The 23,038-nt window shown below is 42.5% G+C and overlaps 1 protein-coding gene across 1 annotated transcript; it reads left to right on the top strand.

Moving 5' to 3' along the window:
- Positions 1-356: 356 nt before the first annotated feature.
- On the top strand, positions 357-22,700 carry fdxr (ferredoxin reductase). The gene is made up of 12 exons (XM_037756023.1): positions 357-736; positions 2,128-2,231; positions 3,864-3,959; positions 6,080-6,202; positions 6,314-6,427; positions 6,609-6,710; positions 8,653-8,760; positions 16,522-16,606; positions 20,470-20,669; positions 20,750-20,921; positions 21,021-21,194; positions 22,196-22,700. The coding sequence occupies exons 1-12, from the start codon at positions 655-657 to the stop codon at positions 22,324-22,326; spliced, it is 1,491 nt and encodes a 496-aa protein (XP_037611951.1). The 5' UTR covers positions 357-654; the 3' UTR covers positions 22,327-22,700.
- The last annotated feature ends 338 nt before the right edge of the window (positions 22,701-23,038 follow it).

Consider the following 23,038-nt stretch of genomic DNA (forward strand, 5'->3'; position numbering starts at 1 on the left):
TCCTTACAATATATTTGTTGTATAATTTATTTTATTTTTATATTATTTTATACTGTGAAATATATTTGTGATGAATTATTTGTAAAAAAAAAAAAAAAAGAAATCTGAAAATGTTTATGTAACTATTGTATTGAACTTTCGACATAAAGTATGGAAAACAGGTGAATAACTTTAAATAATTACAATAAAAAAAAAAACGTCTTTGGCACTGCAAGCTGTCAGTCAGTGGTAGTTCCCTTAGAGGAAAAGAGCTAACTAATGTATCCAAGACTGTACACTATGCATGGATTATTATACACATTCATGAGTCTACCGGTACAGTGTTCCTGTGGAACCTACGCACTGAATTGTCGGTGTTCCACGGACTGTTGAGGGTGTAACACAAGGTGCAGCATTGAAAACAGTCTGTTTTGATGAGAACACTGTAGTTGTGTGATAAAGTTTATTTGTAAAATAAAGAAACGCGGTAATAAACGTGTTTCACCTTGGCTTCTGCCCACAGTCCTGCTGACTGTCTGTCTGTCTGTCTGTCTGTCCACTAACAGAGCTGAGAGTTCAGAGGCAGTGATGTGAAGCCGGCTACTAAACCCCAGCAAAGCTACACACTGGGTTTAACTGTTTCTTGTTTTAAAGTCAGACAGCGTGCAGAAGAAGATGAGTTTACATAAAATGCTGTTTTCCGGGTTGAAGTTGTGGACTTCGGGAAGAAGTAGATGGATGTGTGGACTTCATGAAGGTGAGGCACTTTGAAACCACTTGTGTGTGTTAACCAGCTCTATTCACTGCTTCATGTGTTCACTACATTAGTATGGTCCGTGTGTGGAGGCAACACGCGCCAAACCCAGTACAAATTTGAGTCAATTATCATTTGTCTAAGATGCCTTTCGACAAAAGCTACATATTTACTTTAAAATATGCGATAGCTTTAACAAAGTGACATCACTCAGCAATTCGGCGTGTATCCAATGTACCAATCAGCACAGTCAAATATCATATTGTACAATTTTATAGTTGACTCTCAGTTTTTCACTGACACAGTGCTGGACAGTAGTAACAGTTATGAATAGTTGTATCCTTTTCCCGTGGCTGTCTGTGAACTGCTCATGAACTTGCCTGTGGAATTGTATTACATTGCCCAAAAAAGGTGTTTTACTATAAGTTCAGTCCTTCCTTTTTACTGTAAGTCTAAGTAGCGGGCAGTTAAAGCAGCAGTGGGTAGAAATGGAGCAAATGTGATTTTATTTTTTATAGAATGGTCACTATATCCTGACAATAGTGCATGAGACAGATAATCTGAAAAAAATCATGTGCGTCTGTGTCCTCCAGTGCTCCTAACGGCATCTGCAAGATTTCACAGACCGGAGGAAAACAAGCAGTCAGAGCCAATCTGGAGTCTTGCCGTCTCTGAGCTGTTACTGTAATGTCTATTTCTCTCCTCAGATGTTTTCAGAAACATCTTGTAGTGTACAGTTTAGCTGTTAAATGAGAAAGTTTGTGACCCAGCAGCCGTGTTGAGATCAGTTGAGGAAATACCAAGCACCGCCCACCAGCCGGAGCACACTTTTTAATTGAAAAGATAAATGCACCGATGGAAAGCTGAAGATCTTGTTGTTTATTGGTTGTGTATTGGTTGTGTATTGGTTGTCATTCTGTCATGAAGGTAAAAGGGGTGAAATTTGACCCTGAAGTGACGATGCCCCATGTATTTGGTTTTTGCATTTTTCTCAGGTTAAAAGCTTTTAAAAACAAAAAAAGAGGGAGAAAACACGTCCGTGATCTTCTGACATCTGATCTAATCAGCTCGAAGACACCTTGGAAATCATCAAGACTAATAAAATCAGTTTTCTGCAACGTTTCGGAATATTTAGTGCCTATTGCGCGGCCATTTTGAAAAGTGACTGCCATTGCCCTCAGGGGCCAAATTTGCAGCGCTCCGATATCTATATCTTTGCATAACATATAAACCTGCATCCGTGCCAAATGTGTTGCTTTTATCGCAAAATGCATAATTGTTGTAAATCTTTCAGCTCAGCTGCCTCACTAAAAGAGGATGTGTTGTACTTCTCTGCCCCCCCCCCCCCCCCCCCCCCCCCCCCCCCCCCCCACCCCCCTCTGCTGATTCTGCAGGTAGAAATAGACGTGGAAATGCATCTTTTTCCTCTTGCGGCCCAAAGGTGTGCATTGTCGGGGGAGGGCCAGCAGGTTTCTACACGGCACAGCATTTGATCAAGGTATTTCCTGTTTTTGGTCATGTTAGAGAATATAGGCATTAGTAGGAGTGGGCAATATCGATAAAACCTTCTGTCACAGTATCATTTCATATTGTCGAAAATAAGAAACTGACACCTGAAAAATCAAGGTACTTCAATATGTCATTGCACACATTTTTATAAAAATCCAATATTGACAGAATAAAGCTCACCTAATCACAGATATGAAACATTGTCAATGACCTAATACACAGATATATTAAAGGGCCGGTCCATTATTTTTTTATTTTTTTTTGTCTAAGTACGTATGTTTTAGTGTAAAAAAATGCTATTTTCCCAAGCCCTTCAGAAAACTTTTCCACACGTGACCTGACGTAGGTTTCTGCACGATGGCGCTGCTACATGAAAATTATACTGTATATTAGGGATGTCACGAGAACCAATACCAAGGTACCAAGTCCATGCCAACATTTTAAAAAAGTGACGGTACTCTTTTTCTACGGTACCGTATGATTCCTGTAATGGTCGTTGGTGGTGATGTGACAGTGAGGAAAATGTTCCCACCGGTTAATAAACTTGTGACAACACCGGTGTTCCGATTACACCGGACATTTTACAAGAAAAGATGACGGTCAACATGTGCAGAGCGCTGACTCTGATCTTTACTGTCGGGTGGCGGTGTGTCTGGTCTCTCCGGTAGAGCTTTTGCTGGGGGGCTCCGCTGGGGGGATCTACCTGGAGCCGCTGCTCCGTGCACACCGGCTGTGACGGCTCCATCCACCTCGCGTCGATTACCTCATTAACGTTATGGTTCCCTTATAGCATTGGGATTGAATATTGAAAAAATTAAATATTGCCAAATAGGTGCGTTTGCTTTTCACTTCGACAATAAACCCTCTGCCTCCCGCTACTCTGAGCTGACGGACCAGATGCATTCACAGTCAGTATATAGTGTCCGTCGTCTGACTATCGATTGATAGCATGCCGCTGATACGCCAAAATGAACAAAATGGGTCAATTATTTTTATTTATTACTTAAAGGCTACATGCCTGTTTTTAATAAAAGAGTACGTGTTGAATTACATGGGATTTATCGTTGTTGTTTTTTTTTTACCGTGGTATCGAGAATCGTGGAAATTCACTGGTATTGGTATCGACTACTAGATTTCTGGTATTGTGACATCCCTACTGTATATACATCCTTATAGTCAGTGTAATACATACAGTAACTTAGATGGTGGTCAGCATGCTCCCTCCATGGCTATGGACTCATTGGCGTTTACAGTCCAAAATGGCGGCAGCTCCACCACAGTTTTGTCAGAAAGCACTGGCATTTTGCCTCTTTGCTTCTCTACTCTTTACGCTCCGTATGTAGATCTAAACGGCTCATTGTAAGGTAACAAAAACACACGATTCTTATCATCAGGTGATTATACACTAAAGCAAACATACTTAATTATATTATATTCCATTTCTGCCAATAGATTCCTCCTAAATGCTGCACACTGACTGTTCCTTTAAACCCTGTAACACCACCTAAAGGCTCATGGTCTTACAGGGAGACGTCTTTCCACGCATTGCATATTTCCAACAACTTTAATGAAAAGGATTCTGTTTTACATGTTGTGTCTCTCCGTCCTTTTGTCCTCCCAGGCCCGTCAAGATGTCGAGGTGGACATTTACGAGCGGCTGCCCGTCCCCTTCGGCCTGGTCAGGTTCGGGGTGGCCCCTGATCATCCTGAAGTCAAGGTCCTTGATGCTAAATAGATGTGTTACAGAACAGACATGATTCGGGTATTTACAGTATAAGAACAAGGCTCTCAGCAGGTTTTGAAGTAGCCCGCAGGCTGCAGGCTGCAGGCTTTGTGGTACACTGTAATGCAGGGAGACCTACAAAGAAAGTAAGAATGTCCTCATAATGATGAGTGTTAGTTTGTCCTCTGTGGTTGTGAGCTGTGGTCGTGAGCTGTGGGGATTTCTACTCTCGGTTCCAAGTGTGTCTGTCTGGACAAAAAAGAAAATACCTCAGACAAACCTGTTTACTTATATCTTCTCAGCAATGTATGATGAAGGATTAGTTTCACTCTTTCGAGGCGGTTTCACCCTGACAACCGTCAGAAAACCGTCAGTGAAAACTCCCTGGCACGTATTATGGAAAATAAAAAAACAGCCACTTAATAATGTAGAGAAGGAATGTGGTTAGTGAAGGTGAAGTGTGTGATTCAATGCAATGCAATGTTAGTTCAGCTCAGAAGATTCCCACATTAACAGAAGCCCCCAGGCATTGAACTGAAAATGAAAAACAAAAACAAGCTTGCTGTGGACAGATGACTCGCATGTAAGCAGAAAGTGTGAGTCTTTAATACTTAAAGGATTAGTTCAACACTTTCTGAAATATGCTTATTTGCTTTCTAGCAAAGCTAGCTAATTCCAATCCTTTAAAGGGACTGTTTGTAACTTCTTACACGTATAAATCATTGCTGGTCGGTGTCCTATGCGCGCTCATGTGTGGCTACGCTGTTCAGACGAGACACCAACACAAACTACACGGAAGCACCAAAACCGCAAAGTTGAGAAAGAGTGTTGGCCGCGGTCGGAGGACGCGGGGGAGACCGTAGCTTTGGTCTCCAGGGCCGGAGTCTCTGCTGTACTCTGCTCCTCTGCCTGCCTTCACTCACACACTGTGCTCGTTCCCGCTCTTTTGCTCCACTCTCACGTGCATGCTGCACACTCCACACTGCAGAAGAGTTAGTTTAGCTCTGAGAATATCTAGTGAATGTACAGTGGACGTTTGTGCAGAAATAACTGCTGCAGCTCCTCCAGACCAACAGAGGTTTCCCGTGTCTTGTGAAGTGACGGGGCTCCGCAGAGAGAAATCGTCTCCGACCAAAACTCCGGTGTCTCCCCTGTTCCCTCCGGACGCGGTCGGGAGGCTGAGGCAGGAAAAGCCAACACTAGGATCAGCATTGATTCATGGAGAGACCTTCGTCTGGTCAGCTAACATTACTGCCAAGCAGCTGAAATATAGAGTGATATTGTGGTTTTAGCTGACGTGTGTCGCCTCACTGTGTTGACCAATGCTCGTTCATGTCTATGTAGAGCGAGCACAAGTGTGAGTAACAGGACGCTGACTTTCGGTGACTTAACGGCCACAGGTGTCGCTGTTAACAAGACATTTCTGATTCTTACAAACAGTCCCTTTAAGTTGTTTACATTTTATTCATTATATTTATTCATGCTCTACCGGTCAATCTTCGTTCCTACTCTCACCTATGGTCATGAGGTCTGGGTGATGACCCAAAGAACTAGATCGCGGGTACAAGCGGCTGAAATGGGTTTCCTCAGGAGGGTGGCTGGCGTCTCCCTTAGAGATAGGGTGAGAAGTTCAGTCATCAGTGAGGGACTCGGAGTAGAGCTGCTGCTCCTTTGCGTTAAAAGGAGCCAGCTGAGGTGGTTCGGGCATCTAGTAAGAATCCCTCCCTGGGCGGCTCCCTTGGGAGGTGTTCCAGGCATGACCAGCTGGGAGGAGGCCACGGGTAAGACCCAGGACTTCCCCGTGGCGACGTGAAGACCCAGCCTGGGAATGCCTCGGGATCCCCCAGTCAGAGCTGGTTAATGTGGCCCAGGAAAGGGAAGTTCAGGAACTGCTAACGGCTCCAGTTGGTGCAGTTGTCTCGATTTCGTCCAAGGGGGGCCCACAGTGTCCCTGTCTGACAAACAGTAATCCCCAGAAGTCTTTTAATGGTGTCCTCATAACTAACTGGTGCCTGGCCCTCAATCTAATGTTCCCTCATATTATAATAAGACACATGAACCTGTAAATTAGTCTTTTTTGTTTTTGAATAATGCTGATCTTTTCTTCCCCTCAGAATGTCATCAACACATTCACACAGACAGCCAAACACTCACGCTGTAGTTTCTATGGGAATGTGAATGTGGGGAAGGATGTGAGCGTGGAAGAGCTGCAGCAAGCCTACCATGCAGTCGTACTGGTGAGAGCATGAAAACACGTCGCTACGTCTGCTGCCAGTCGAATCACATTTAAATGAGAGTTGTTCTCATGACGTGTGTGTGTGCATCGTGTCTTGTATATTTGACTGTAGAGTTACGGGGCAGAGGGAAACAGGAGCATGGGAGTGCCAGGAGAAGACTTGGCTGGTGTGTACTCTGCCAAAGACTTTGTGGGCTGGTACAACGGGCTGCCCAGCTGTCGAGAGGTAATGCCTTATAGACTGTCAACTAGCTGGTGTTTCCAATCAATCACGTGGATGTTGGCATGTGTAAAAAAAAAAGTCAGCTCACAACATGTGGAAGATTATCAGATCTTTTTCCTCTTTTCTACTGTCTGTTCTTCTCCTATATATCATCAAATCTCTCTTTATTCTCTTTTCCAATCAGCTGAGTCCAGACCTGAGTTGTGAAACAGCAGTCATTATGGGACAAGGCAACGTTGCATTGGATGTTGCCAGAGTCCTATTGGCTCCCCTTGACATGTTAAAGGTGAGAAACACACAGCCTTGATTATTTGAGATAAGAATAAAGTGATAAACTAGAATTACTGTCTCGCGGTTGTATGCCTCCGCCAAACCAGTCCAGTCGCAGTTTGCATCCATGTCGGTCCAAAATGTCATCACTTCGTCATTTTATCCGATTAGACATTTGTGTGAAATTGTGACCTTGATCTTTGACCGCCAAATTCTAGTCAGTTCATCCTCGAGTCCAAGTGGACGTTTGTGCCAAATTTGAAGAAATTTGCTTCTTTTCTGAAAAGAAAGAAAGAAAATTGGGTAAATAATAAAGATCCATGACGACATGTCTGACTTGCACGTTTGACCCTCGGACTGTATATAAAGATGGACGACGCAAAGTGAAGCCAAAAATATCCCGGATACGGAAGCTGCCATCTGGAGGTTTTGACGTCATTTGGAGCCAGAGTCAGCGCAGCAGTGATCGGGCGGTGGGGCCGCGGTATCGTTGTCACTTGCCTACTAGCTCGTCAGCGAGAGAGACGTCATGACTGCCAATCATGACGTCTCAACCCCATTTTTACACATCAAATAACTAATTAAAACCAAACTTATCAGAAAAATGAACACTTGAACATACAGCAGTGTGATAAGAACTAACTAAAATGGCAAAAACCATCTTTGGGAAAAATTTATTTGACGTGTACTTTGACTTTTTAGTTTGGCCCATGTCCACCAGGAGGAGATCCAGATGTTTTGGCTTCACTTTAGAGGCAGTTCCTGACACATCAACCCGACATCAAAGAACTAGCGGCAACGAAGGCCGCCAGTTGCGCCTTGTCGCCTTTGCCTTGGCCAAAAAGTTGCACTCGAACACACCGCAAAGACGACAGCCGACGGCCAACTACCACGTACGTTCTGCGCCTGAGTGAGATGAAATAACTCTCCACACCAGCAGGTGGCGGTAGTCTGTATTCATCATTCCAAAAAGGGAAACCAGAAGACCGAGGACGACGGCTATACAAGCCGTTGTTACGATACGTACATGAAATAAAGCTGTGTAGGCTGACCGTTTTCACACCGCTCTCACTCACCGCTTAGTTTCAGTCCAGATGTTCATGTCGCTGTGAAAATATCCGTGTGTTGGAACGATCAGATGAGATATAGATGAAAAATGAGAAGAGCCTCCTTTGTGTGTGTACTCTTGACTTTACTCGTTTTCACACATTTGTTTCTCTTCTCGTGCACTGATTTTTTTTTTAAGCTGAACAGCCAATCAGAGTGACGGGCGCCGCTTGCCGATCCCACACGCTGAATCGGCCGTAAAACCTTTGACACGGTCAGACTAGAGCCGACGGTGCAGGACACGCCGCAAAAACTAGGCCGACAGACGCTCACCGACGGCCGACTGTCGGCTTGGTGTGTCAGGGCCTTTAGAGTAACAAGAGTACGCTAGATTTTTATAAATAACACAGCCCAGTGTTATCAACTCTTTTCTGATGAAAGTAGCTAACAGCACTAGCTCCAAAAGTCACTACTAATCTAGCAAGAAATTCGCCAAGTCAAACTGACAGCCGTCTCTTCAGGCCTCCGCCCAAAGCCACTCCCCCAAAATAATCATTTACAGTCCTGCGACGGCCACAGATATCTCAGATTTTTTTCTCTTTTTTTTGTCAGCGCATTTGATTTATTGATTGCAGTCGGGACTGTGATGAGAATTTCAACAAATAGAACCAAAAATGTTTCTGAAATGTTTCTGAACCTGAGCTTTAACGAGAGTATTGCAGTGTTTTGTTTGGAATAAAAAGATTGAGCTCCAGTGCTTGTACAGACAAGACAAAGAGAGCCACCGACAAAACCTCCACTTCATCAGAACTTGAAAACAACTTTACAACTCGCTCAGGAGGAAGATGTTGTTGTTGTTGTTGTTGTTGTTGAAGAGACTGAAGTGGAAAACACCTCATGTTTTTCTGCAGAAGACTGACATCACCCAGCCGGCTCTGGAAGCTCTGTCAGAGAGCCAGGTCCGCAGGGTACTGATAGTTGGCAGGAGAGGACCCATGCAGGTGGCTTGCACAATCAAGGTGCGTGAGAAAGTTTGTTAGAGAGAAGAATGAATGTGTTGCTGATATTAATATTCTTGCTTTACTACCACTACTCCAACCCCACTCTAACCAAGACACCACGACTCCCTGGTTCAACTTTGACCCACTTCACTTGCTCTAGCTGTGCTCAGCTTCCTGCATTCATTTCCTGCAGGAATGAGTCCTGAAACCTGGAAATGAGTCAGCATTTTAGCACTTTCAGTTCCCTCATCTCAAAGTTTTTTTGAATGGGCTTTTGGGAAGAGGCCTGAAATTAAGTCTGTGGTTAACACAAGCTGAAGAGATTTTAATTCAATTCAATTCATTTTTATATAGCGTCAAATAACAGAAGTTATCTCGAGACGCTTTATATATACAGCGGGTAAAATAAGTATTGAACACGTCACCATTTTTCTCAGTAAATATATTTCCAAAGGTGTTATTGACATGAAATTTTCACCAGATGTTGGTAATAACCCAAGTAATCCATACATACAACGAAACCAAAACAAATAAGTTCAGAAATTAAGTGATGTGTAATAATGTGAAATGACACAGGGAAAAAGTATTGAACACATGAAGAAAGGGAGGTGCAAAAAGGCATGGAAAGCCAAGACAACAGTTGAAATCTATCAGTAATTAGAAAGCAATCCGGCCCTTTGTCAGTGCAAATTAATATCAGATGGTTCAGTCCCAACTGATAGCCTATAAAAAGGTGTCTTATTACCAAGGTGTCACACAAGACACATCTCATGATGGGTAAAAGCAAAGAGCTCTCTCAAGACCTTCGCAAAACATACTGATGACATTGGTTACAGCCGCATTTCTAAACTTCTGAATGTTCCAGTAAGCACTGTTGGGGCCAAAATCCGGAAGTGGAAAGAACATCATTTCACCATAAACTGGCCACAACCAGGTGCTCCTCACAAGATTTCTGACAGAGGAGTGAAAATAATTATCAGAAGAGTTGTCCAAGAGCCAAGGACCACTTTTAGGGTGATGTGCAGTGCCATTTGTCCTCCAAACATGGTGTGTATTATGGCATCCAAAGAGTTCAATTTTGCTCTCATCTGACCAGACTATATTCTCCCAGTATTTCACAGGCTTGTCCAAATGTTGTGCAGCAAACTTTAAACAAGCTTCAACATGCTTTTTCTTCAGCAATGGAGTCTTGCGTGGCGAGCGTGCATACAGGCCATGGCGGTTGAGTGCATTACTTATTGATTTCTTTGAAACAATTGTGCCTGCTAATTCCAGGTCTTTCTGAAGCTCTCCACAAGTGGTCCTTGGCTCTTGGACAACTCTTCTGATAATTATTTTCACTCCTCTGTCAGAAATCTTGTGAGGAGCACATTGTTGTGGCCAGTTTATGGTGAAATGATGTTCTTTCCACTTCCGGATTATGGCCCCAACAGTGCTCACTGGAACATTCAGAAGTTTAGAAATGCGTCTGTAACCAATGTCATCAGTATGTTTTGCAATAATAAGGCAAGGCAATGCAGCTTTATTTGTATAGCACATTTCAACAACAGGGCAATTCAAAGTGCTTTACAGAAACATTCAAGAACATTGCGACAAAATGCAAAAGAACATTAAGAAATAATTAAAACAGTTATAAAAACATAAAAACATTAAAACATTAAAGATTAGAAAATAAAAACAAGCTAAAAATAAAAGCTAGGATAGAAGCTAAAATTGCATAAAACTCAAAAGAGTAAAAGTTATAGTGCAGTGTCAGATCATTATCTGGTTTAATAAAAGGCACCCGCAAACAGGAAAGTTTTAAGCTTTGTTTTAAAAGAAGTGAGAGTTGGAGCGGTCCTGCAGGTTTCTGGGAGCTTGTTCCAGATATTTGGTGCATAAAAACTGAATGCTGCTTCTGCATGTTTAGTTCTGACTCTGGGGACACTAAGCAGACCTGATCCAGATGACCTGAGAGGTCTGGATGGTTCATAACACAGCAGAAGATCAGAAATGTATTTTGGCTCTATACCATTTAGTGCTTTGTAAACCAGCAGCAGTATTTTGAAATCAATTCTCTGAGAGACAGGCAGCCAGTGTAGAGACCTCAGAACTGGACTGATATGATCCACTTTCTTGGTCTTAGTGAGGACTCTAGCAGCAGCGTTCTGAATCAGCTGCAGCTGTCTGATCGATTTTTTAGGAAGACCGGTAAAGACGCCGTTACAGTAGTCAAGTCGGCTGAAGATAAATGCATGGACTAGTTTTTCCAAATCCTGCTGAGACATCAGTCCTCTAATTCTTCTTATATTCTTCAGGTGATAGAAGGCTGTCTTTGTAATTGTCTTAATATGGCTGTTAAAGCTCAGGTCTGAGTCCATGACTACACCAAGGTTTCTGGCTTGGTCCGAGCTTTTTAACATCACAGATTGTAGGTGAGCACTAACCTTTAATCTTTCTTTTTTGGCTCCAAAAACTACGACCTCAGTTTTGTCTTTGTTCAGCTGAAGAAAATTCTGGCACATCCAATTATTGACTTGTTCATTGCACTCACTCAGTGCTTGTATTGGACTGTAGTCTCCTGGTGATAGAGTTATGTAAATTTGTGTGTCGTCTGCATAGTTATGGTAATTTATTTTGTTGTTCTCAAAAATCTGACCCAGTGGGAGCATGTAGATGTTAAACAAAAGAGGCCCCAAGATGGAGCCTTGGGGAACTCCGCATGTGATTTTGTTCAGCTCAGATTTGCAATTACCTATAGACACAAAGAAGTCCCTGTCTTTTAGGTAGGATTTAAACCAGCTGAGTGCTATGCCAGAAATACCCACCCAGTTTTCCAGTCGGTCTAGTAATATATTATGGTCAACCGTGTCGAATGCAGCACTGAGATCCAGTAAAACTAAAACCGTAGTTCTACCACTGTCTGTGTTCAATCGGATGTCATTGAAGACCTTAACAAGAGCAGTCTCAGTGCTGTGGTTTCGTCGAAAACCTGACTGGAAGACATCAAAAGAGTTGCTTAGTGCCAGAAAGCTATTTAATTTTTGAAAAACTGTTTTTTCAATTATTTTAGACAAGAATGGAAGATTTGATATCGGTCTGTAATTATTTACTACTGATGAGTCCAGATTGTTCTTTTTGAGGAGTGGTTTGATGACAGCAGTTTTCAGGGCCTGTGGGAAGACTCCTGAAACAAGAGATGCATTAACAATCTGTAAAAGCTCTGAGACCAGACAATCTGATACTTTTTTGAAAAGGCCTGTTGGCAGAATGTCAAGGCAGCATGAGGAGGATTTTAGATGTTGTATGATTTCCTCCAGGTATGTCTGATTTATTGGATAAAACTGCGTCATGGTATTTGCGCCAGGTTTAAGTGGACGCAGGGGAAACAAACATCCTGTACCTGCTATGGAGGAAGTGACTGCTTGTCTGATTTTGTGAATTTTTTCTGTGAAAAAGGAAGCAAATTCATTGCAGGCCCTGGAGGATAAAAGTTCAGAGGCTACTGACACAGGAGGGTTTGTTAGCCTGTCGACAGTAGCAAACAGGGTACGTGCATTGTTATTGTTTTTGGTGATGATGTCAGAGAAGAAGGACCGCCTTGCATTTTTCAGTTCTGAATTATAAATGCAAAGTCTCTCTTTATAGATGTCATAATGAACTTGTAGATTTGTTTTCCTCCACTGGCGTTCAGCTTTTCGACACTCTCTTTTTCCATTTCTTACCAACATGGTATTTCTCTATGGAGATTTTTTCTTACCAGAGACAATCTTCACCGTTTTGGGTGCAATGGTATCAATAACATTTGTCATTTTAGAATTGAAATTATCTACAAGCTCATTGACAGAGGTCCAGGGGAGGGTGGGTGTGGAAGAGAAAGCCTGAACAAATTGATCACTGGTATTTTCAGTGATATACCTTTTTGTGATTACCTCTGTCTGATCATTTCTGTGCACAGGAAGAGTACTCTCAAAGAATACACATGAATGATCAGACAGAGCAACATCCATCACTACAACCTTGGAAATGTTCAGGCCCTTTGATATGATTAAGTCCAAAGTGTGTCCCCTATTGTGTGTGGGCTATGTCACATGCTGACTCATTCCATAGTTATCAAGAACCTGACACAGTTCTTTGGCCCCTCTGTCCTGTTGGTTGTCAACATGGATGTTAAAATCACCAACAATGACTACACAGTCAAAGTCAACACAAATTACAGAGAGCAGTTCAGTAAAATCATCAAAAAAGTTTGCACAGTATTTAGGTGGCCTGTAGATATTGAGAAACAAAGCTTGAGAAGAGGAGTTCAGCTGAAGAGCGACATATTCAAAAGAAGCAAAATGTCCATAAGATATCTGTTTGCATTGGAGAGAATCATTAAACAATAAGGCAACTCCACCTCCTTTCTTATGCATTCTAGCTTTGCTCATAAAACTAAAGTTGGGAGGAGTTGACTCGATAAGAACAGCTGCACTGTTATTTTGGTCTAACCAAGTTTCAGTTAAAAACATAAAATCAAGCTTGTGCTCAATAATAAAATCATTGATTAAAAAAATGTTTCCTGCCAAAGACCTGACGTTTAACAGGGCTAGCTTTAATGTGCTAGAAGCATTATTATTATTTTTTGGGACATGGTTTGGCTGGCAAGGAATCAATGCTAAATTTGATAAATTAGCACAATCAGTAAAAATCTTCCTGTTTCTTTGCAGATTCACCATTCTTTTTCTACTACTTATTAGAACTGAGATAGAAGAAGCTCTCATCACACAGGGCCCCAGCTTATCCTGGAAACAGTCACGTGTATCATTAGCCTTGAAGCCTGGACCCAGCACATATCAATCTGTGCTTGCAACATTTTGTAAAGGAACATCCTTATCAGACTGCGGAGACAGAGGCTGATTCCATTGTGGAGGGGATGGAGGTGGTGGGTGTCGTGCTTGTGGAGATAGTGCCAAAGTTGTTCGAGGTCGACCTCGTGGGGGGATCATGGGAGAGAAAATGGGTGTAGGGCGGGGAGTAAGTTTAGTTCCAGCATTGACCAGCTCCTTCATGTGGTCAGTGAACTCCAAGAGGGGGGAGGAGGGAGAAAGGGTGATAAGCGAGGATGAGGACGCCTCCTCTTGTCTCTGCTGTATCCCAGGGCTGGCTTGTGGTGGGGGGTGAAATGATTCTCCTTGAGGTCCCCTGGCACATTGTGTTGTGTCTTCCTCCAGTGGTGATTCCTCTTGTCTCACGTCCTTGGCAGAGGGAACAGATGAATGACACAGGAAGTAGAATAGGTTGGAGTTGAACAATTTTACTCCTGACTTGTTTAGGCAGAGTCCATCTGTCTTGAAGAGATGTCTGCGGTCCCAAAAAAAAGTTAAAATTGTCAATAAAATGCACTGAGTGGGATTTGCATGCTGCTGAAAGCCATGTGTTCAGTCCCAGCAACCTGCTGAATCTCTCGACTCCTCTTCTGATTGGTGGCAGGGGTCCACTGATAAACACCTGAGCATTCACAGAGCTGACCATGTTTAGCAGACCAGTAAAATCCCGTTTCAGCACTTCAGACTGTTGCTTCACAACATCATTCGACCCAATGTGCAATACCACATTTTTCACATTTGGGTGTGCAGTCACAATATCCAGGATTCTTTCTGCCAGATCAGAGACCATATCTTTGGGAAAACAGAGTACTTTGATGTCTTTACTCCACATGCTTTTCACATCTTTAACATCAGCATCACCCACAATCAGAGTTTGAGTTTGAGGCCCAGTTGTTAGCTTTCCCTGTAGCCTTTTACCTTCAGAGTTGCTTTTGGTTCTTACCCTGCTGTGGTTGAGGAGTTGTGATTATCCAGGGCGTCAGATCGAGATCCAGGGTCCTGCAACAGTGGAGCAAATCTGTTCTCCAGTTGTAAACTTCTTTGTTGGGGAGGTTTGTTACTCATCCTTCCTTTCACAGTTGTCCACGGTTGGACCTTACTTTGTACAGGGGTTGATGAGGCACTATGCTCGGATGCTAATGCAGGCTAGCCGGTCGCATCATATATCTGAGGGTGCTGGGTTCTGCCTGTAAGTTTTCCTCCCATTTCCCAGAGACATGATTTACGCTTTGGCTTTGCACCAAGAGCGTTCCAGGGAGGACTACTAGTCGATTTATTGCCCTCTTGATTCTTGGTGGTCTTGTTGGTGCTAATTAGCTTTCTATTAGCCTGTTCCAGTTCACTGTTTTGAGTCAGTGGTAGAGTGGTTTCATTCCCACATAGTCCATTCACCTCCGCATTCACTTCGAGCCGGATAATCTTTGTTTCCAGCACTGCTATCTTCTGTAGAAGTTTGTAGTAGTCATCCGTGGAGAAGGGAGGCATCTTGCTGCTGATTAGCTTTAGCCAAGCACCTCGCTCCCGTTCACTATAGTACAGGCTTGTGCTGCTGATAGGCCACGCTCACAAAGTAAAACAGTTTTTAAAATAGTGGTAGCCTTCAGTTTCTTTCATAAATTAAACTCCCAGTGATTTGTAAGTATCCAGGACCCGTTTTCCAAAAATTTAGTAGCGAAAGATAAGCATAGCAATGATAAAAAGAAAGCAAAGCGAAGAGCAACTCAGCGAAGCGTCTGCACAGGAGGAAGAGCAGGAAGCACCGTCTTGAGAGAGCTCTTTGCTTTTACTCTTCATGAGATGTTTCTTGTGTGACACCTTGGTAATGAGACACCTTTTTATAGGCTATCAGTTGGGACTGAATCAGCTAATATTAATTTGCACTGACAAAGGGCCGGATTGCTTTCTAATTACTGATAGATTTCAGCTGTTGTCTTGGCTTTCCATGCCTTTTTGCACCTCCCTTTCTTCATGTGTTCAATACTTTTTCCCTGTGTCATTTCACATTATTACACATCACTTAATTTCTGAATTTATTTGTTTTGGTTTCTTTGTATGTATAGATCACTTGGGTTGTTACCAACATCTGGTGAAAATTTCATGTCAATAGCACCTTTGGAAATATATTTACTGAGAAAAATGGTGACGCTGTGTATATATATATATATATAGACCTGCTCTATATATATATATATATAGAGCAGGTCTTAGATCGTACTCTATAGTTTAGAGACCCAACAGACGATCCCACCAAGAGCATTACAACGCGCTGTGGCCAGGAAAAACTCCCCGTTTAGCGGGTAGAAACCTAAAGCAGAACCGGGCTCTGGGTGGAAGGCCATCTGCCGCGACCGGTTATATATATATATATATATATGGAGAGAGAGAGAAAGAGAGAGAGAGAGCATGCAGAGGTTGTCGGGGACATCAAATGTTTTCAAGCCAAACAGAAACTCTTACTAGGTTAAGCTTGTAGCTATATTTAGCCTCCTTTGTGACAAGCTACTATGACATGATTGGTACGAATGGATTCCTTAGGTTTTCTAGTTTCACATGATACCAGTATCTTCACTCTAGCTTTCCCAAGTTGCGTTAATGCGTTAAAGAAATGAATGGCGTTAAAATTAATTTGCGTTATTATCGCGCTACCTTCGACAGCCCTAATAACAAGACCACTGCTTGTGTGTCTTCTTGCCCCGTCGGACTTCTTTGTAGAACAGTAGCAATGTGATCCCACACTCAGTAATCACTATGGTCAGTCCAGTGTTGCTATAACCAACAGAAATTAAAGCCAAAACTATGAAAATAAGATCCAAGTTGAGGTAAATCAGATTTATCCTTTAAACTCACTTACGGAGAGAGACACGTTGCTCCAGCTTTAAATGATTTTCTAGTGCGGCCCCAGTCATCCATGCTGTGTCCTTCTCGTCCACAGGAGGTCAGAGAGATGGTGAACCTGCCCAACGCCAGACCTCAGATGGTGGCGGCTGATTTTGAGGGTGTCACAGAGGCTCTCAAAGGTAAGACATGAAAGTTTATCTTAATATTTTCCCTCTTTTTGAGGATGGCACTTTCTTTTTTATTGCCTCGTCCGTCTGCTCTATTCTTGAACTAGGTAAGTATGGAGGGATAAGAATGAGGATATTTCACATTTTAAAGGGTAACTTTGGTATTTTTCAACCTATTTCCCCATGTATTTGTGTCTAACTGACTAATAGGGACAACAACTTCTGAAATTGGTCCAGTACTGAGGGAGAGCGCTGTAGACAGCAGCTGCTCACGGGCTGCAATATGGTGCTATTGGGGCAAGCTGGCACCGTCATTTACGTCCACTAAAAGTGCTTGTTTTTGCCATGACAGGCTCTGATTGTTATTATAAGTGTCTGACATTACATAAAGAGTCTTGCTGAAGGAGAAATCTCATTCTGAAATCTGGCGAGGTGACGTGTTGTTGGTAGACAACGGTGCAATAGTGGAATACATCCACTATTGTTGTGTTGTAGTACAGAAAGCGTAGCTTAGTGTTATCTAAATGATTTTCAATGTCATGGCTGAATATTTAGATGATTTCCACAATGTGGATGAGGTCTTTGTATTCGATGGCCTCCTGTATTTATTTGAGCCAGAGTATACGGATATTCAGATTTCACAACGGGACTTCTCCTTGAGCGGGACTTGGACACAGCAACAAACAGACCGGATCAAGAGAAAGGTAAGAAATAGGTTTTATCTCTCTGTAGGGTCCTTTCCATAATGTTGTCAGACACTATAATAACAATCTGAGCCTGTCAGTAGCAAAAACCAGCACTTTTAGTGGACGTAACGTTACATTGACGCTGCTCACTTGCCCTCGCAGCTCGTTACAGCGCTCTCCCTCAATACTGGACCAGTTTCAGAGAGTGTTGTCCTTATTAGTCACTTAGACCAGGGGTTCTCAAAGTGTTTGGGGCCAGGACCCCCTCATAATCATAACACCGATTCAGCATATGCTTAGCCTAATACCATTTGTATTCTTAGATGCCATTGGAACTATTTGTATACTTAATCTTTTCGCTCGGTATAACTCGTCATATTTTCTCAATTTAGCTAATTTGGGTTTAGCATCACTTGACAATGTGGGCTGACTCAAATATTTCTCCATGCTTGCCAGCTAACTAGCTGGCTAATAAGCTAAGCTAAGCAGCAGCAGGAACGCTTCGTTGCGCCCTCAGTGAAGTGACTGATTCATGACAGATTGACGAGATGTGTCACATTCATATCAGTGTTTCTATTGGCCAAAGCTAACGTGGGTGGGAGTAATGGACAAAATATATTTTATTGCCGCAAATGGTCCCCATCTGTAGATATGCACTTTTTAAACTCACAGTTTAATAATTTATAGTAAATTATTTCGCGGCCCCCCTGACAGAGTGCCACGGACCCCACTTTGAGAATCACTGACTTAGACACAAAAACATGGGAAACTAGAGTTCAGGTTGAAAAGTACAAAAGTTCTCCTTTAATTTCCCCTTTTATATTATGCAATATGCAATAAAACAGAATAAGAGAAGTCAAAGTTTTTTTTCTTTTACCAAACTAGCAGTACAGAACATGTTGAAAGTATGAGTTCAAAAGAAATACGTTGAAAATGTCACAAGGAAGTAAGAAATGTGCGCTGTGGTTAACAGCCGCCCGCAACATAACTCTACTGAAACCTATAAGCCATATACAGTGAGGCGAATGGAAACTGTCAACCAGTAAATACAGCTGCTGCTAGATGTTCTGTGAGAGAAACCATATGCTGTTGTCGTCCTTTTGGCCGGCCTTCATCCTTGCTGGAGGAATGACATTGGACTGGTTGACGCTGCTGGGCATGTCCAGGCTGATAACAGTCTCCTCGCCTCTGTTCGTGACTCATTCTGAGAACCTTGATCTCATCTCGGTCGAACAAGATAAGCAGCGTGTGAAGGATGTTGTCTTGTTTTCAGTTCTGCTAAACTTGCCAGTGATAATATTAACAGCGCAGCAGTGGTGACTGGTTTGTGGTTAAATAGCACACACTTACAGGAAATCTATGACGACCAGTTGTCTGTATTACAGGATGGTATTTCTGTGTTTTTGAGAACTAGTGTTTCTCAGACGCACCTACACACTTTCCATATTTACCAAAAATGGCAGAGTATGCACACATACGCAGATGAAAACACACATATGCACACCCACATACATATGCGTATGTGTACTAGTGTTCATTTTACCAACGAGTCTTTAGATTTAGTCTCTGTCCTGAGATCAGAAGTCTCCTGTGTGTCAAAACACTTTAGTCTTGTCTTAATGAAAAAGAGACAACATCAACATTCTGGTCTCTGTTCTATACATATTTTAGTCATTAAAGGCAGGGTAGGTGATCTTGAGAAACCAGCAAGAGTACACTAGATTTTTAAATATGATCCAGCTGAAAAACCCCGCCCAGTTTCAGCAGTAGGTCCAAAAGTCCCTAAATCTAGAGAGAAAGTCGCCAAGTCGGTAACACCGACAGTCCCTTGCTTTAGCTCTCCCTCTAAAGCCACTCCCCCAAAATTATCAGTACGAACATAAACATATCATGATGAGCGTGAATGGCGAACATGGCTATAGTTAGTACTCACAGCTGTCAAACTAGCAGATTGTGGAAGACTCCGGTGATGCGCAATGGGTGCACGCAGGTTGACAGACAGGTAGCCCGTCCAATCATTACAGTCGGGCCGAATGAAATGATTGGATGGGTTTATTAGAGTCCTGCTAATAGACAGCCACAGATACATGATTTTTTTCCTTTTGTTATCAGAGCGTTTGATTTATTGATTGCTGTCGGGATGTAATGAGAATTTCAACTAATGTAACAAAAAATGTGTGTAAACTCTTTACCAACTCTACCTTTAATAAATTAGTCAACAAAACCATTTTAAGGCCTTTACACACCGGGAGGTGTGACGAATTGAGAACATGAAAATGCGAAATACTCGCCTGCAATTGGCTTTTATTGTGAAAGGTAAGAATGGAAGAAGTGGATCTGGTCAGCGTTGCCTTTGTCAAAGTTGAAAGAAGTAATAAAGTTTGCCGTCTTAGTTCGGACTACGGCGCCCCCGCGTTGTTGTTTCACAAATAAAGGCGCAACTCAACCCGTTCTGCACAACGTGATCAGTTGATGCCTTTATTCGCGGAGTGAAAGCTCAGAGAAATCGATCGCTTTTTAGCTGCTTGATATTTGCGTTCTGTGTGAAAGTACTCAAAAAATAGGTTGACGTACAAATTATTTGCATAGAAAAAAATTCCCCCGGTGTGTAAAGGCCTTTAGTCCAGGCATTTTAATCTAATACAAGCAAAAAAAAGGTAAAACTGGTACTAACAATTGGCCCAATTTCTTTATTTTTTTTAATTGCAAGTTTCAAACAATACTCACATACCCGTATGTACATTACTGGAGTTACTGGTCGCTGTGATTGTTCCTGCTGTTCATACTGGCCATGAAGAGTTCAGACACAAAGGCCCTGTTCATACCTGGTATTAACATTAGCTGAATGATCCGATCACAAGTGGACAGCTGTAAGTCTGTTCACACCTGGTGTTAGAATTTGTCTCCACATGCGTCTTCAGTGGCCACTTGTGATCTGATCTCACTTCCCTGCTCTATATGCAAATAAACACGCAGTAAACGCATGGCTAATACAGCAGACGTTGTGACGTAATATTACATGGATGTCAGTAGTAATATCCTACATATTCGTGAATTCAGGTACATTTTAATAACATCAAAATAAAAGATTATGGTTGGTTAGGTTAAGGAATGTAACCACTTTAAATGTAAGAACAAAACAAAGCGGACAGACGCTCATCCTAAGCGTAAGTATCTGTGCCGTGCCAGATTTGCCGAGGCCCAGGAAGCGACTGACGGAGCTGATGTTGAAGACGGCCCTGGAGATCCCGGGAGAGAAGGAGCGGGAGAGGCGAAATGAGGCCTCCCACGTCTGGGGCTTTCGGTTCTTCCGGAGCCCCGTTGAAATCCTGGCCGACCCCGACCGCAACCGGGCAGCTGGCATCCGGCTGGCGGTCAACAGGCTGGAGGTAAAACTGTTTTAAAAATCGACCTAAAAAGCTGCTCCACACATTGGCATGGTTAAAGTTGGCTCCGTTTGTATGAGCAGGACTCAGGAGAGGGAGCTCGGGCAGTGCTCACTGGAGAGGTGGAGGACGTGCCCTGTGGCCTGGTCGTCAGCAGCATCGGCTACAAGAGCCTCCCCATCGATCCTTCGGTGCCGTTTGACTCCCGCAAAGCCATCGTTCCGAACAACATGGGCCGTGTTCAACAAGCTGCAGGTACTCACTAAATACCATACAGACCAAGACCACTTGGCTAAAGTACATCCTTTTTAAGAAAAACTGAAACAAATGTAGTGAGTCCATCTCTCTCTCTAGGTCTGTATTGTAGCGGCTGGGTGAAAACAGGCCCCACTGGGGTGATAGCCACCACCCTGAACAATAGTTTTGACACCGCACGATCCGTGATGGAGGACCTGGACGCCGGAGCGTTGGACGTATCTGCTGCCAAGTCTGGTTCCCAAAGCATCAGTGCTCTGCTGGAGAAGAGAGGTACTCTACTGTCCCTTTGGTTTGTTTTTTTTTGTGTGTGATTAATTTGCGCGTCAATATATTTTTTCGAACCGTTGTTTTGTCACGAGTACTTTCACACAGAACGCAATATTATGCGGCGAAAAAGCGACAGCCTCGTTGTGTATACTCACACTCATGCAACCGTGATGTAGTTTGTTTATAGCCCAACGTTAGCTTTTAACTTCTGGCGATTGCATTCACGCTTCAATAAATTCTAAAAGTAGTGTTCATTTGTGAAGATTATCTTGCTGAACTGTTATTATCATAAACGTTTGTTTGTCACAGAGATTATTTTCTGTAATAATCCCAATGGAATGGAAAATCCCATTGGCTTTTTGTCGAGGGAACCAGGCAGATGCTAACTTCCTGGTTGGCCTACAGAAATACGTCATCCCTGGAGCACTCTATTTCCGTTCCTGCGTTCCTTCGCTAAGCCCCTCCCCCCGTGGTTACTGTTGCTAGGACTGTCAAGCTTTTGCGCCAGGCATGTCAAAATGGCGTTTTCAACGATATCAGTGAAAAATATTCCAACGGAAATAATGGCACATTTCTGGAATAATAGTTCTGAAATATCAGAGAGAAGTAGACAGAAAGGACTTGAATACGCATTTGAGAGCTACATTCACAATGTAGACTAATAAAACCTAAAAAAAAAAGTAACCGTTGATTTACAGACATCTCTTTCCCAACGTAAGTCATGGGAAGTCTATGGAAAAAAGTATTTTTGGGCCCAATGGCGTCACGTGACGGACACGGAAGTTGTAGTAATGTCGTTTGGCCATTATGAAAATTTGCTTCAAAGCCCAGCGCTCTTCCTGGGGGCTTGAGTCGGACACATCGTGTTGGACATTTACATAAAGGACTGTTCCTCACCTTTTCATTTGAAAGAGCAAATGAGGAAGCTCACTGCTCAGACTCGGCCAACCAATCGGGTAACTTCATCACTCAGTGACAGACTTTTGCGTTTTTATCACCTGTAGGAGTGAAACCAGTGACTTTCTCAGACTGGGAGAAGATCGACAGCGTGGAGATGAAGAGGGGTGAAGCTACTGGGAAACCCAGAGAGAAACTACTGACTGTGGAGGAAATGCTGCAGGCGGCTCACAGATAACTTAAGACAAGAAGCTGTTGACAGGTAAACACTGCACACTGAGGAACTGTTGAAGTATGAAATAACAGCATACTGATGGGGATCAATGACTGACCACAATGAAGAGAAATGACATCATGAAGCACTCAACTTGGACTTCATTTAAATTGTGCACATTAAAGGCTAGTAGGTATACTGTAGTTTAGTCTTTGTCTCATTTGTCACACCTCGGTCAACAGAATCTTCAATCGAAAGCACTAAAACACTGAGCTGTGGTTTCCTGTTGCATTAACCTCAAAAAACAGAACTCTATTGGATGCTATAAATAATGATTTTATTGTGTTCTGTAATATACTGTATGTATGTTAAAGAGTAAAAACTATGTGGTGGCTGAATTATGTTTTTACACTTTTTGCACTTCATATACTGACATTTACCATCTGGAATATTTTTTATACAAAATAAAATGTGACTTATATCCTTTTATTCCTGTCTTAGAGTAGTGTTGCCTTCTGCTGCATTCTAAATATGTACTACTATGTCAGCCTAGATGTCCTACATGATGGGTTTTAAGGTAATACGTTATTCTGGATCATAAAGAATCTTTAAAAGTAAACAGTATCTATTACAGTGAAGCTTGGACTGTCTAGTTTAAACATTGTGTGAGGAGTTACATATTGAAATACTGAGCTCCATAGGGTTTAATGGAGTTAAAATTCTCTTTTTGATATAT

The sequence above is a fragment of the Sebastes umbrosus genome, chromosome 20 (assembly GCF_015220745.1).
Source record: "Sebastes umbrosus isolate fSebUmb1 chromosome 20, fSebUmb1.pri, whole genome shotgun sequence".
NCBI lineage: Eukaryota > Metazoa > Chordata > Actinopteri > Perciformes > Sebastidae > Sebastes > Sebastes umbrosus.